The 16,716-nt window shown below is 53.0% G+C and overlaps 1 protein-coding gene across 1 annotated transcript; it reads left to right on the top strand.

Annotated features, from left to right (window-relative positions):
- Window positions 1-4,284: 4,284 nt before the first annotated feature.
- LOC122394027 (proline-rich protein 36-like) lies at window positions 4,285-16,600 on the top strand. Its single transcript, XM_043390564.1, has 8 exons — window positions 4,285-4,347; window positions 7,231-7,347; window positions 7,628-7,876; window positions 7,943-13,243; window positions 13,492-14,035; window positions 14,384-14,490; window positions 15,569-15,697; window positions 16,123-16,600. The coding sequence occupies exons 1-8, from the start codon at window positions 4,285-4,287 to the stop codon at window positions 16,270-16,272; spliced, it is 6,660 nt and encodes a 2,219-aa protein (XP_043246499.1). The 3' UTR covers window positions 16,273-16,600.
- Window positions 16,601-16,716: the final 116 nt, after the last annotated feature.

Genomic DNA, 16,716 nt, shown 5'->3' with positions numbered 1-16,716 from the left:
CACGAACGAAAATATTTACGAACGAGACATTTCTGAAGACTTTTCAGAAAAGTCGCTATCATTAGTCGACAGATCTGGCGCATCTCGTGAGGCGCTTTACCGAAAAAGAAAATTACCGATTTCTCTTCTATTAAAAATTAAAAATACAGAACCGTAATTCCAAAATTATTTGTGTATATCTATCACTTTTTCATAAAAATAGTACTCCCCCCCCCCCACCCAAAACCCCGGTTTCCCACAGTCCCCCTAGTGTGTTGGGTTTTATGAAGATACTACATTTCTGCGTAATATTTAACAACAATTGACATGTTGACAACAGACCGTCGTGCGGCTCCACCGAGATCGTGGTAAGAATACGATTAGTTAGCTTTTGGTCTTAAAATTATCGATCAGATAACTGGAAACCACATTATTCTTACTAAACATGAGTTTCTCTATAGAATGATGTCTATATTATAGGGATTAACTAATTTTGAAGCGGGGACCTCCATGTGTATCGCCGTAGTTACTGCTTTTCGTACATTTATACCTGTAAAATACAGGGCACTGAATGTGCATAACAATCAAGATGATGTGTCAGATACCATATCACTCTTGCGGAATGTCAGGCTCTGCTTTTTCTGTGGACCTGAACTATGGGTGGAATCTGAAAGCAGGGCACCAGAAGGCATATTTAGTCATGTGACTGCATATAAATTCCCCCCTCTGCTGTAGGTATTCCACAGGCTAATTGTCACATGATTTGTGCAAACGAATTTCAAGAACCTTGATCAAATCCCCCAGGCGCACTGTTTTTTAGATTCCACCAAACTATGGGCACCTTATGACTAATCACCCAGCTGTTAACCCTCGCCCCGTTGGGGGGGGGGGGGCCATTTTGGCCCCCCCCTGTGGTTTTTCCTGAATAGCAAGAAAACGGCGGCGCGCAGCGCCGCCAAATTTTCAGTACCTTCCCGGGCATCAATTTGACACCTTCACACCAAATTTCAAGTCTTAGGTCACCTTAGGTCAGGAGTTATTGAGGTCAAACTGAGGTCATGTTCAAGCAAAAATGAGCAAAAAACATGCAATCTTGAAACGCTCACCAAATCTACAGTTATCAAGCAATTTCAAAGTTCTTTATATGGTCTAGTAGACAAAAAGCGGCGCTACAAAACTGCTATCTCGGATTTTCAAAATTTTTGGTTTTTGACCCAAAAAAAATCAAAAAATTGATTTTTTTAGAAAAACTTTGAAAAAATCCAAAATTTTTCCGAATTTCAAAAAAAACCGGAATATATGTGTTAGTCCCAGCGCTCTTCTATATACATACCAAATTTCAGATCGATATCTCGTTTTTTGGCCAAGTTATAGCGAAAAAACTGTTCAAAAATGATGACGTCAAATTTTTGAACTCAATTTTTAGCAATTCTAGACCTCGTACGGCAAAACAAAGACCACCATTGAACTCCCCGTGACGAGCTGCATCGATTCGATACCCATTTTATGCAAAAATATTAATTTTGAAATTTGACCTAATTTGACCTGACCTTGACCTGACCTTGACCTGACCTTGACCAAAACGTGATCTAAGCTGGCCCCAAAGGCTGCCTGACCCATATAATCGCATTTGTCATGTAAAATGGACCATAAAACATGTATCACACGACACTTTCATATTGTGACCCCCCCGTGACCTGACCTCTGTGACCTGACCTGGTATCAGTGACCTCAAATAGCAAAATATGTGTTTGAAGAACATTTCCCCATCGATGATTTTCAATGAAATGCATTTTACTCGATTTTACAACGCATTTCTTGAAGTGCCTGTAAACGGTGAAAATTGGACCTTTGACCTGACCTGTGACGTCATCGGTTTGACCTAGGTCAATAAAATTGGGTCACAAGGTAGTTCCCCGTTGGGGCTATCCAACGCCGTTTACCGCTTGTCGCTATGTTGCGTGGTTCTCGAGATCTTAGGGGGGGGGCCAAAATGGCCCCCCCCAACCGGGCGCGTTGCTCGGCAGAGCCCAACGGGGCGCGGGTTAATAGGTTCTGAAATGACATGAGAATACCTAGCTTATAAGCAAGACCTCTCATTTATTTACAGGCAGTGGCCTTTTTGCTATTTAGTCAGGTACCTAGCTCAATCAGAGGAGAAATTTGTAATTGTTTGAAAATGAGCACACAATGTTTTTCATGTCCAGCTCACTTCCTTAACCCGCGCCCGGCTGGGGGTCCTGGATTTCCACGCCCTGCTGGGGGGGGGGGGGTGTTTGAACACCCCCCCCCCCTTCTAACTCGGCTCCTGGGCCACGTAGCGATACGCGGAAGGCGGCGTTCGAAAGAGCGTCAAAAATAATGACGAAATCACTTCGGTCAATTTTTTGGTCAGGTCAAAGGTCAGGTCAGCAGAGGTCATTGAAGGCAAAATTTCGCCGATTTCCAGGTCGAATGTCGAAAATTTCCAAGAAGCCAACGCATAACTCGGGAACCAATAGAGCTACAGCGCCGCGGAAAAGCGCATTCGATAGCCCTATTAACGCCCTTTCTGAGTAATTATCTCAGATTTGACCTAACGTCAACGGTTTTGCCTGCAGGGGGCAAAAACTGCAAAAATAGCCGATTTTTTTGGAAACAGTTTTTCTGCAATAACTTTTGACCCAAGCCTTGTACGAGCTTACTTTTACCGGCATCGTGTTCCTCTCGTCAAGAAGCATCGAATGAACTATAACTTGACCTTGAAAGGTCAACTTGAAAATTTGACCTCAGGTCAAGGTCATGACCTGACCGGAAAGGGTCATGTTGCATATCAGTCGATCCGTATCGTCGAGCTGAACACATCTAAGGTGTTTTCATCGCTCTAGCATGCCTCTATCAAAAGTTATTTGCGAAAAACTGTTAGATACCATTCGTGACCTAAGATGACCTCAGGGCATAAACAGGGGTCACGGACACCATTTTCATGTTCAGTGTGTCTAAACCACTTGTAATTCAGTGTTTGGGAGTGTTTATAATGTCTTTCGTCCAAAAGAGACGCATTTCAATTTTCTCCCATTGACTTATAATGGGGAGGTCGCAAAATTGACCTGACCTTAGGTCATCGATATCAAAATTCTGAGATATACATTTTGTACATGCTATTGCTCTTAGCAATCGCTGAAAGTTTCAAAGCGATCGGTCACTCGGTGTAGCTATGACAGACATTGAAACTTTTTATGAGGTGAGGTCACTTCAAGTGACCTGGTGACCTGACCTTGAATGACCTTGGTCTGAAATTTTCACAACATGTGTAGAATTGATGCATGATAAGGTGTACCAAAAACGGCGGCGCTCCGCGCCGCCGTTTTTGAGATATTCGCGAAAAACCACAAGGGGGGGTGTTCAAACACCCCCCCCCCCCCCAGCAGGGCGCGGGTTAATTGATGGAAAGAATTTACAAGTCTTCCTTTAAAGATGTTCCTGTGCTCTGTTGAATTTTAAAGACTTCAGAGATCCATTGTCAGATTTTCTCTCTGAAGACAGTGAATAAGAGTTCCATGAATTCTATGACTCTATGATCAATTAGGAATGATTTTTTCATATTCTGTGTCTATATTCACAAAATTTGTTGGCTTTCTTTGAATAATTGTGCAAAGTACCTGCCCAGTGCCACAAACAATGTGAATTGGCCTGTGACCTCAATACCTTCCCTTATGGTAATCAGATTTTCGGCCAATTGGCCTGTGGGGCCCAGTCTCAGGGAGCATGTTTCTCATGAGCATAAAAAGTTCAATTCACAACATTTCTTGGGTAAATTACATTATAAAACCTAATTTAGCTCAGCTTACAACTTACAAAACACCTACTTATAAGCCTGCTTAATGCCCATCTTTAACCTAACACCCGTTTCTGGTATTTGACGGGTAATAGGTGCTTTAGTCAAGGGTAACAGTTTTGCCTTTGACTCTTACTGTGCTTTGTTTTTGCAAAGTATAAATATTTTGTTATTCCTCATCACTCCCATTCATATATGTTTGCCTTCCAGCTTTAACCTTTGAATCTGCAGAAATGCAATAGTGCATGCACTATTATCCCAGAATACATAAAAACAGATCTTGTTCCTTGCTGTAAAAATTGAAGAAGAATCTTCGCTCCGTAGTCAACTTCAGATTTTTTTTTCTGCCTCCCACATTTTCTTTCATTCTTTTTCAAATGTTCATCCATTTTCTTAATATACTCTAAGCAAGGCAGGAGCTTTGCAGGCACCATCTCCCTGATTAACCTAATGTTTGATTTTCAGAGAAATGGAGAGGGATTTACAAGATGAAGATGCTGATTTACTGTCTGAAAGTGATTGTGATTCAGATTGTTATGCTGATGGCTATGGTAAGCTTCTAATTGGATTGGACTGTGCATGATTCCATTGTTCATTCTGGACTTTTTGCATTGTTTAACTTTCTAATATAATGCTGTTGGCTGGCAGCACCTAGTTTTATTTTTACTTTCGTTTTAAATTCAAGATTTAACCCGCGCACCGACGGGGGGGCGGATATCCGCCCCCCCCCCTGAGGTTTTTCGCGGATAGCGCGCCGCGAAATTTGGTACGACTATTCTCTCATCAATTTTACACATGATGTGCAAGTTTGAACCTCCTAACTTTTAAGGTCAGGTCACCAGGTCACTTTGAATGACCCAACCTCAAGTCACTTTTTTGCAACTTTGTCACCGTGCCAGAGCTACAGTAGATGTTGGAGGCCTTTGAAAGTCGCAGGATGTTATTTAGGTCATTAGTAGCTACAATTTGTATATCTCGGAATTTTGATGTCGGTGACCTAAGGTCAGGTCAATTTCGCGACCTCCCCATTATAAGTCAATGGGGGAAAAATCAACTCCCTGTTTTTACCACTAAAACGGGTCGGAATGGTCCCATATACCATACATGACTTCATATACGACCAACCTTCACTACCTTGAGGTCTGTTTTGCTATTGGGCAGCTGTAAGGTCATGTGACGTCATCAAAGGTCACCCAAGGTTTTTTGTCAATAACTCCGTACAGGAACAAGATACAGCCGCGCGGATGGTCTCATTGTGTTCAGCTCGTCAAGACGCATCGAATGATAGGTATACATGATGACCTCGAGGTCACGTGACCTGAGGTCAACCTTTGACCTTGACCTTTCGAGGTCAACATATATATCATTCGATGCGGATTGACGAGAGGATCACGATGATGCCCTTAGTTTGTTCCTATCTTGACTAATTCGAAAGTTATTCGAGAAAACTCTCCATATCTAGTGCCGCCATTTTGACTTTTTCGACTCATGTGACGTCATCTTTGACCTGACCTGAAAATGACCTTAGTAAAAATTGTAGACCTTGTCCGTGCGTATCCGATGCCGTTTACCGCTTGTCGCTATCTTGCTTCGTTCTCGAGATCTCAGGGGGGGCGGTCATCCGCCCCCCCCCCCGTCGGTGCGAAGTTGGCGGAGACGGGGGGTCGGTGCGCGGGTTAAATATTCTGCAAAAAAAAATACATGTTCATTTTTTCTCTTGAATAGGTGATTAACATGTTCCAGTCATAAGCTAGAATTGTACTGAAGAATGAAATGCTCAATTTATTTGAAGATTGCATAACAACTGTCATTCAACAGCTGGTGGGTGTTGACTACATTTGACAGGCGACTTGTGTTTGTGCTGGCATTGTTATTAATACAAGTTGTTTGACATTCTTTTCCAGAACAAACACTGGCAGCAAGAGACCCGCTGGACCTGACTGAAGAAAGTCTGCAAATGTGCACCTGCATCATCTGCCTGAAGCCTCTTGAAGCAAGGAGTGCTTCGCCAGGGAATGTCTGTGGAAACTGTGCTACTTGCTTTCTTATGCACACACTTTTATGGGTGAAGGTATGTCATGTCTTTCTCTGCTTTAGTTTATATTGCTCATCACGAACGTGTTTGGGCTCTTTTTAAAACAATTTGGTACCTAGTATGTTAATGGCCGTGGATGTCAAGTTTGCAAACTTTACTTTTTTGTGTTACATTCATTCATTCATTCATTCATTCATTCATTCATTCATTCATTCATTCAGTCGTTCATTCATTCATTCATTGCCTTTAATAAGTAGCTGGATGGATGTAGCTGGAATGGTGTGTGGAAAGAGTCTCCTAAGCAATTTATGCCAGATTTAGCTTTCAAAGTAACAAGCATTGCCGTGTTGCTTTGCCTGACTTTGGGCAGTCCATCTAGAAATTTGTTATTTGAAACAGGTATAATTTGCTGATTGAAATATTTCAATTTTTCACCAAGACACCTTGGGCTTGATTAATCTCCTCTCAGCAATGTTTGAAACATGTGCCAAATGTGCTCACAGATTTCAGAGGCCTGTTTCACACCTGGCATGATATACATATTTTGCTGGTTGTGACATCACAATGGCATAAAATGTGGCAATCGCCTGTCATGGACAGAAATAAAGTATACAAACCGATACATATCAAACATTGATACAAACCGATTTCGTACGAAAACCAATCAAATAAGACACACGTGGGCATTGCCTAAATAGGTACTCTACGATGATAAGTCACCAATTTGCATTATTGCATCTCCCATTACATCACAACAAGAGAGAAACACTTGACAATTCAATCGCTTGGGGCGCCACGTTGAGCTGCAAAACAAATCACGAACATCTGGCATGTCGTTCCGCAGCAGAATATTCTGTCATGATGTCATGCTTCGGAAGCTACGCCCCTACGCCAGCCGGTGATGGTTACTGCGCATGCGTCATGGAATAATATTCCACAATATTTCGCGGTGTCACAGGCCTCATGTCTTTTCAGTGACACTTATGATGAAATATTTTCGTTTTGTATGTGTGTTTATGTCTAGATATTGAACACATATGATGCCTATGAAATGTAATAAATAGAACATTAGCTGCGATAGTAAAAAATATAAACAGTAAAAAGATGTGCATTCATAAATGTGTCCAGTTGCATGTTTTCAAATATGTTATTTTTTTTACCACAAGTCATAAAGCCTTAGGTGTCGTTTCAGAACCATAACAATTAATCCTAATAGCTCATTCACCTTCTAGCTTTTGTTCTTCAATGGGCTAGACTGCTACTTCGCGTCCAACTTATGCCTTTCTTGCAATAGGTGGCCCAGTCTATGTGCTATTTTCCTGGTTGCCGCTACCCATTGTGTAGCTGTATGCGTGTGTGCCAAGCTGCAGTCCCCTGTCTAACTCTATGCCTTTTCCAGCCTGCGGCTCCCTGTCCGTCGGAGGAATGGACTCCCGGTACGGCGGCGGCTCACCACGCTCTGGACGGACGGCCGGTGGCGTCTTTGGCCGCTCCGGTGTCGTCACAGACCGACACGGTGCGTTTCGCGGCGACTGAGCGGTCGTGCTGCAGGATCGCACCGTTGCACTGTCATTCTGCTGTTGTGTAGCATCTAGCACTGCATAAACGTGTCATTGCTGAATGTTTAATACATCCCCAGAAGTCATTTTTATCTATGATTAGATGAAAGTTTATGCATGATTGAATTGCTGGTTAGTGCCGTCAAGAAAGTGACAGAAAAAGTTGAGATTTTAGAATGAAAGTATTCTTAAACTGTTCGGTTCATTTCTATATGCCACCCTCTGTCGTTTTCGCAGGTGGTGGCGGCGGAGCAGGAGTCCGGTCCGTGGAGCAACGGTCTGGGCAGTGGCGGCTCCTCCGGTGAGGAGAGCGACTGGGACGGCGGCGGACCGGTGGCCACTGTGCGCCACCGGCGCCGTGTGGGTGCCGACTGTGCCCTGATGCGGCTGAAGCGGCGGCGCGGCGCGCGTCCGCCGGCCGCGGGCGGTCCGGGCCTGCTGCGCGGCCACGCCGACCGGCCGCCACCCGTGCTCCACTCGGCCGGGGTACAGCCGGCCGGTGGCGCCGCGCCGGACCGCTCGCCGCCGCCGCCGGCCGGCGCGGACCAGCAGGTGGGCGCCGCCGGCGGCACCGACACACGCCTGACGAGCGTCATCAATGGCGAGGGCGCCGGCGGCGGGGCGGCCGGCGGAGCGGACGGGACGCCGGCGGACGTCGGCGGCCGGCCACTCACCGCTCTGAAAACTGTGATAGACGACGGCCGGCGGGCCGAGCCGGGCCGCACGGAGGACGACCTGGAGGACGTGTCCGCTGACGAGGGTGTGGGGGACGAGCGGACTTCTCCCGATGGCCGGCCGCAGGAGCGGGACGACTCGCCGCCGGTCGGAGGGGTCCAGAGTCCGGCGTTATCGCCGGGTGGGCACCGTCCTGCTTCTCTGGACGATGTATCGGACGAGGACGCGCTGGCCGGTAACGGTGTCGAACACGATGATGTCGATGCGATGGCTGAGGACCGTGAGGTAGGGGAGAACGGAGCTGGTGACTCGCCGGGCTCGGAGACGGAGCCGTGCTCGCCCGGCGGGACTGATGGCGCTGACGGAGACGGAGAGGGTGAGACGCCGCTGCCCGGAGGGGAGCAGCCATCAATCCAGGAGGATCGGGCGTCGGAGGAGCGACTGTCCACTCCAGAGGACGGGCCGTCCGCCCCGGAGGAGCGACCATCCTCCCCAGTCGAGCGACCATCCACCCCGGAGGGGCGACCATCCTGCCCGGAGGAGCGACCATCCACCCCACCAGTCGAGCGTCCATCCACCCCACCAGTCGAGCGTCCATCGACCCCGGAGGAACGGACGTCCACCCCGGAGGAGCGACCATCCACCCCGGAGGAGCGACCATCCACGCCCGAGGAGCGATCATCCTCCCCAGTCGAGCGACCATCCACCCCGGAGGAGCGACCATCCACCCCGGAGGAGACGCCCTCGCCGTCCGCGGGGAGGACGCCCGAGTCGCCTAGCGCGGAGGTAGACGAGGCTGATCCTCTAAAGTGGCCGACCACTGAGAGGACACCAAAGTCGCCGAATGAGAAGGAAGCAGTGGTCAGCCCACCAAAGTCACCGAGTGTTGAGGCACCTGCAGCTGACCCACTAGAGTCTCCTATGGCGGAGAGGACACCCGAGTCGGAGGTGGTTGACCTACCAGAGTCGCCGAGTGTTGATCCCGCTGATAGTACCACTACTGTGGCAGCGGCAGATGTGGTATCAGATGATATTGGCAGCGTGGCTGAGGGTGATGCGGACGCTGACGCCGAGCTGTGCGAAGCGGAGTCTGAGCCGGACAGGCCGGCCGACTCAACTCTTGAGAAAGAAGCATTTAGTCCTAACCAAAGACTCATTGAGAGTGGGGATGATGTAAGTGAGATAACATCCACCCTGCACCAAGAATGTGTAGCAGGCGGTGTTTCTAGCGGTGCTTCTGGCGGTTTTATTTCTGACATGGGCTCTGTGGATAATCTTCCCGCGGAAGAGGCCTTGATATCCAACGACCGTGCCACCTCGGGAGAGAAGCCTCATCCCAGGGAGGATCGCGAGTCCGTCGCATCCGATATGGGCGATACGGAATCCTCCATCGTTGCTGAAAGCTCAACACGTCCAGACGGTTCTGACTGTTCCGAGGCAGCTGAGCCATGTGAACTATTGCCAGGTCACGAAAGGGTGAGCGATAGTGAAGAGCCATCTGCTGGCGATGGCGATGCGGTTCAGGCAGATGTAGCGAGTGACTCAAAGGCAGCTATGAGACAAAACATTCTACCAGGCCATGAGTATATCAGCGATAGTGGTGAGGAGTCCCCTGTCGTCATTGAAAGCTCAGAACACTCGGACACTGTTAGTGGCTCCAAGGCAGCTTCTGAACACAGTCTTCTCCCAGGCCACGAACGTGTCAGTGATAGCGGCGATGAAGTAGAGCCTGCTGTAGCCGCTGGCCCTGACGGGGCGGCTGTCAGTGATTCCGCCGCTGTGGTGGGCGGTGCCGCCGGACTGGCGTCTCCCGTGTACTCTCCGGTCATGTCCCCGACCAGTATCCACTCGCTGGAGTCTGTGGGCTCGCCGCAGCGTGGGTCCGCTGCGGCGCCCGCTGAGCCGGCCGCCGGACACAGCGCGCTCGGCGTGGCAGACGCCAGTGACGTCTCAAGCGACGAGGAGCTGGTACGTGACGAGGCCGGTCAGCCGGCCGCGCCGGAACCCCCCGCTGATGGCTCGCAGAGGCCGGCCGGTGACTGGAAGCTGCTGCCCGTCGAGAGCATCTCCTCGCCGGAGAGTTTCGGGCCGGACCAGGAGGAACCAGAGGAGCCCGCGCCGGCCCCCGAACCGGAGCAGACGAGTCCGACTCCGACTGAGACGCCGCCACCGACGGCGGCGGAACCAACCGTCGGGCCGGCCGCGGCGCCCGCGACCACGCCGGCGCCGCTGCTCTGTCTCGGCACAGAGCAGATATCTGACAACGAGGAGGACGGCTTTGACGACGGGATGGAGGAGGGTGAGATACCGTCAGAGAGGCCTCCCACCCCGCCGCCGCCGCCGGCACCGGCACCGGTCCTCCTGCCCCCGGCACTCCCAGCGACGGCGGCAGAGTCGGTACTGCAGCGACAGCCCGGCGACAGCGAACACAACGACGACGCCGATCTACCCGAGGGCGACTTCGAGGAGGGGGAGATTCCCTCCGACCTGCCACCTGAACCACCGGTGGCGTCTCCGAAGCGCCCAGAAGAGTCGCCACCGCCTGGTTCCGGCACGCCGCCGCCGGACGCTGTCGCTCAGGTGCCACTCTCGCCGGCTGATGAGCCACCGCCGGATGGTGACTACGAGGAGGGAGAGATCGTGGAGGAGCAGCCACCATCGGCCGACGAGCCGGCTGACGACGACGCTGACTCGCCGCCGCCGTTGACGGTGCCGCCCCCGCGCGGTGAACCCTCCGACGGAGAGGAGCCCGTACGGGGCCCGTCCAGGGGCAACGCGTCGCCGTCGGCGCGCCACGCGGCCACCGCCGGTCCCACGACCATCAACGATGACGACGACGCGCCAGACGTTGACGAAGAAGTGCGCGATTTTGTCGTGAGTGAGAAGACCATCACTGGTCTGGATGATGATGAGGAAGGGGACGCTGTAGGGTGGAAGAAGTTCCGCAGCACGCGGGGGCGTAACTATCGTGATGGAAAGCCGGCCAGCCGCACGGCGGCCAGATCCAAAGAGACTGGAGAATCGCGAAAGGAGACCAGACGCTCACCACCCGCGGACGGTGGACGGAAGGGCAAAAAGCGGGACATTCAGCGGTACGATGTCCGCAAAGTGATCACGGAGCGGAAAATGCGCGCTCAGGAGAATCAGGAGCGGGCTGGCGTCGTGCGGCGCTCGCGTTCGTCCAGCTCAGCGGGCTCGCGCTCGCCGCGCCGGGCCGCCCAGAGATGGCGGCGGTCACGCACGCTCAGCCGCTCGCCGGGACGTCGTCACCGCGAACACCGACGAAGGTCTCGGGAGAGGCGCTCTCCGCCACGGCGCGGTCACTCGCGCCATTCGCCCGCACGCCATTCGCCCGCACGCCATTCGCCTGCGCGCCACTCGCCGTCGCGTCTCGCCCATCCGCATCCGCGCCACTCGCATCCGCGTCATTCGCTGTCTCCCACACCGCCACATAAACGAACCCAGTCACCTGTGAAGAAGGGAAAGGATAAGAGCAGAGAACGGAAGAGGAAACTCAGTCCGTCGCCGGGCGCTGCTCCGAAGAAACTAAAGAAGAGGAAGGAGAAGGTGAAAAAGAAAGACGACAAAAAGAAGAGGAAGAAGCGCCTCAAGTCGCCCGTCTCGAAGGCGGTGATTGTGGACGGTGATAACCTGGTGGTGAGTGTGAACTTCTCGAAAGAGTCCCGCGACCGGCTGGGTACCAAGAGCCGCTTGGTGAGGCACGAGGATCGCGAGCCGTCCGTCGAACTCTCCCCGGTGCGGGACAAACCGGCCAGAGTTCGGGACCTCCCGACTCCCTCCAAAGACAAGCGACTGCCAGTCCGCGATCGCGACCGAGACCTGCCGCGTCGCGATCGCGAGGAGCGAGTCAAGCCCCCGCGTGCCGGTCGCCAGGAGCGCGATCTCTCGCCGGCTCGGCAGCGGCGAGATGCCAGAAAGGAGAACAAGGATCCAAAGCAGAGCGCGCGCTCGGAGCGTAACAAGGACGGCAGTGAGCGCCGCTCGCTGTCGCCTCGCCCGGCTCGCGGCAGCAAGAGAGCTCGCAGTGTGACACCGCCACGGAAGCGCCGCAGTCCGAGCCCGCGGTCTAGAGCGGCGGCCAGCCCGCGGGCCGCACCGCGAGTCCGGGCGCCAAGTCCCCGCAGTCCCCGGGCTCGACTGCCGAGTCCGCGAGGTCGAGCGGCCAGTGCCCGAACACGGACTCCCAGTCCCCGCTCTCGGGACCAGCTCAGTCCGCGACCACGGGCGCCCAGTCCTCGTGGCAAGGCAGCCAGTCCGCGGGCCCGCAGCAGAAGTCGGTCGTCAGAGCGACCGCGCAAACACCCGCGCCGCTCGCGCTCGGGCAGTCGCTCCAGCTCGTGGTCTCGCTCGTCCGACTCGAGTGAGTCTCCGGCACCGAGTCACCGCCGCTCTGACAGCCTCTCGCGCCGCCGGCAGCGTCGCAGTCCGGACCTGATCGATTTGGACGAGGTGGTGGAGGTGTCGCCGCGGCGAGACGAGCCTATCGTCATCACCGACTCAGACGGCGAGACTGAGTCGACGGCGCCGCGGCCGGCGCAGGCCCGCGCTGCTGCTCCTGCCGCGCGGCCGGCGCCCGCTGCGACCGCAGAGCCAGCGGCGTCGGCCCCGCGCGCGACAGCCCGCAGTCCGCGCGGCCCGAAAACTCCGCCGGAGCCGGCCGCCGCCGAGCCGTCGGTGCGGTTCTCGCTGAGCGCCAAGCTGGCGGCGGTGAGGATGATCAACAACCCGCTGCAAGAGGAAGACGACGAGGGAGACTCGCCACCGGCGACGACGGCAGCGGCGACGACGGCGGCCGCCGCGGCGCCGGCGGCGGCGACCACCCAGCCGTCGGCGGCGGCGCCGCGCGGCCCGACCACGCCGCCCGAGCCGCCGCCGCCGGACGCTTCCGAGGCCAAGTTCGGCGACCAGTACGACCCGTTCGAGCCGACCCACTCGCCGTCGGGGACGCCCGACTCTCCGCCGTCGCCCGACGCCATGGACAGTCCCGAGCTGGCGGCGTCGCCCGCGGCGCCGGAGCCGCCCCCGCCGGCCGCCGCCGAGCCCTCCCCGCCTCCACCGCCGCTGCCGCCCGCGGAGCAGCGCGACCGGGCCGCGGAGAAACCACCGGAGCCACGCCACCCGGCAGAGGCGGAAAAACGACCACCGCCGGCAGCAGCGGTCAGTATTTGAATCAGCGAATACACTCAATTCGTTTAAAATAGCCGTTTTCCGAACATAATTTTCTGTTTTTACCACAGACGCAATATTTGAGCCGAGCGAGCTGATGCAGTTGCCATTCTGTATTGCTAAACGTTAGGGGCTGTGAGCAATGTCGCATTTGCTGTGAGGAATTTGCTTTATTCATGACATGTTGCTCACGACTGTGCTTAGCTGCTGTTCTAACCTGCCAGCCGTTGTGCCCACAGCCGGTGACCAGTCTATTTGCCGGCCTACCGCCGCCGTCGGCGGCCAGCCTGCTCAGCAGTGTTCTGAGCAGCGTGCTACCCGACACCTCACGGCCACCGCCCAGTCTGCCCGCTTCCTCGGCCGCCCCGGCCGCCTCCTCGAGCTCAGCGGCGCAGGCCGCGCCGGCGACCGCCACCGCGCCTCCGCCGGCGGCGCAGAACGGCCAGCGAGGCTCGGCAGATGTGATCGACATGGACGTCTCGCCGTTCTCCCCCGACTCGCCCAACTCGCCCGACTCGCGCGAGGGGGACGACCTGTTCGAGCCGCCGCGGCCGGCGCGCGCGCCGCAGCCGGGCGCCGCCGGCCGCGCCGGACGTCGTATGGATCCCAAGGATCGGTTCGAGGCGATGTTTGGCGGCGCACAGGGCCGGGGCAAGGCGACACCGGCGAAGGCCACCCCGACCAGGGCGGCGCCCGGGAAAGGGGTGCCGGGGAAGGCGGCAGCGGGCAAAGCGGCTGGGAAGCAGCGACCGGCGGCCCGCGGCGCCCGGGCGGGCAGGCGCAGTGAGTTGAGGGAAAGGGGTGCTGCTACGTGGTCCCTGGCCATTGCGTAGCTGCGTAGTGTTAGACTGAATCTGTGGCTGTTTCTTCAGGGTTGCATTATTTAGGGTGAAACAGTTCATATTGCTGGGTTAGTACCTAATAACCTAGAAACGACAGCTATGACAATGACATATTGAAGCGTATAGTGTCATTTATTGTTGTTTAGAGCGTGCGGTTTTATTACATGCTTTTCTCTGAAAGTTCGGCTATCAGTTCAGATTTGTCAGATGATCGTTGATCTTTGTGTGAACGAGCCGGTCAGGTGTGGAATCGCTCGACATGTCGTTGACCCCCTTCTGCCACCTGCAGCGGGCGGTAAGGCTGGCGCCGGGTCGGCCGCCGCCGACGTCGATGACGCACTAAGGATTGTCGACGACGTACCCAACTCGGCTGTGGAGATGCAGGTAAAGGAAAAGGTACGCTTTACGCTTGGTAGTGCTTAGTGTCACTACCAGCCCCGCAGTCCGGTCCTGGGTCACTCCGGACCGCACTTCCTGCTCAGCGGGACGAGCGACGCCATCCCGAGATCCCGGTCTGGACGGCCGCTCATGTACCCAACAGCGGCGGAGACGAGCCCTGCAGGGGCTATCACGGCAGGCTTCGGCGTGGTGGTAGATGCATTGGCGTGTTGTACTGTTCTATGTAGGTTGGTGATCATGCTTCGGGAAAACTGTATTGAGTAGTAGCCAGTAAGCGAGGGAGACATTTCATTGACACTTTCTGTTAGTTTACCATATCGTTTTTTTTTCTCGTTGGATCAATTTTACCTAATGTTAATTAAAAGATTCCACTAACTGAAGTAAATACGGCGCTCATATTAGTGTTCATATGTTTTTGTGATGGTCTCACCCCCGTATTTATGTCTGCCGATCGAACCCTGCAGCTCCATGTACTTTGTTCGATGTCAGCCACCTCACGCACGTTTGTGTAATTGTACATCGATGGGTTTACGAGTCACTGCATGCTAGCTCACTGTTGCTATTTATTTCGTTCGTTAGTGTTACTGCGTACGATTTTTTATCTACTGAGTGAATAATTCTTTTGAAATCACTGTTGCGCATAAGCTTATTCTAGATAACGTTTATAAACTTCATAGTTATAACCTAGGTACGTTATTCCTAGATGACTTGGTTAATTTTCAACAACCAATCATTGAATGCAAGCCTTCAGTTATTACGCTGTCATGCTGACGAGACGAAAAGTCACGAGTCTTCTGCAGCTGCGACTTTCACAGCGCTTTATGTATTTCCCTCATTTTGCTACCATCAGTGTATTTAAATGTGGTTCTTTCGACAAAACTATTCTTTATCCGGAATGGGAAGTTCTTACAGAGGCGCGTGCTACACTTAGGGCTTAGCTATTTGTATCATATTTCGGTGCACCTGCTGTGGGTGGTGGGGATCCCTCACTTGTTTAACCCGTGGGGGTCGAACAAGTTTGTCAACTCACCTGTCAGACAATGCTGACTTACGTCGGACACATCTTTGTCCACAGTTCCTAAAGAAGCTAAACCGCCAGGAGCGTGTGATAGAGGAGGTGAAGCTGGTGCTGAAGCCCTTCTATCACAAGCGCACCATCACCAAGGAGCAGTACAAGGAGACCTTGAGGAAGTCGGTCCCCAAGGCAAGTCTATGTTTTAGCCTACTGTGCCGCGCTTTTATGTCTCGAGTAACCGCTGTAAGTCAGACTAGCTCCAGCATTGATACAATAGCCCGCTCATCCTAGCATGTATCTGATCGTGTCGTAGCCTTTTTACGGCTTATTGCAGCGCTTTTTGATCATTTGAACGCTCTCTTGCTGCTTATTGTGATTTCTGGGCATGCTTCATTCATCCACTTCCTTATTCTTGGAAACTTTTGAAGAAAACTATCACCATCGTATTGTGCGCTTTTAATGGATCTTCCCCAAAAGTCGTTATTGCAATCCTATATTGTTTCACTATTTTTCAGATAAAAAAATAATCTCTGCACTCTGCAGACAGTATCGGGCGCATTTTGCATACATCATTCCCGCACGACTTCGACCTAACAATTCTTGTTTTTCTCCAGATTTGTCACAGCAAGTCAGGCGAAATCAACCCGAAGAAAATTCATTCACTCATCATAAGTTACGTGAAAAAGTGCAAATACCTTAATAAAAAGAACCATGTCACGGTGCCGAATCCGAGTACTTCGACGCCCGTCAAGGGCAAAGTGTGACACCTGTGTTCCGCCGACCCGTCGTGAAATAACTGCTTTTTGATTAGTGTTATTTATATTGCGCTTTGTTACTAGATTTATCGAAGCGTTCTTGGTGTACCACAGTGCTATGTAAGCGAGCTGGTGAATGAACTGTGTCTAGCTGTGGACGTTGGCGCGGCGCGGCGCGGCCGCTTCGGTGGTATGTGGCGTGGTGGACCGCGCTGGTACCTCGCCCTCCTTCATCGCAGAGATATGTGAACTCTGTGAACATCGTGATGTGACCGACAAGTCCAAAACATGGCGCCAACAGTTGGAAATGGCCAGAAATACATATGTACAAAAATCGTGTCTGGAAGTTGGATTGGGAAACCGCTGAATGATTCACATTGAGGAGAGCTTGGGGTATGCCGATCAGGATTCGATTCCGTTGCAACACATTGATACTCTGCGGGTTGCGAGTGG

This window comes from Amphibalanus amphitrite, unplaced genomic scaffold (genome assembly GCF_019059575.1).
Source record: "Amphibalanus amphitrite isolate SeventyFive unplaced genomic scaffold, NRLGWU_Aamphi_draft 000569F_arrow, whole genome shotgun sequence".
Classification (NCBI taxonomy): Eukaryota; Metazoa; Arthropoda; class Thecostraca; order Balanomorpha; family Balanidae; genus Amphibalanus; species Amphibalanus amphitrite.
This window is presented reverse-complemented; position numbering and strand designations above follow the sequence as displayed.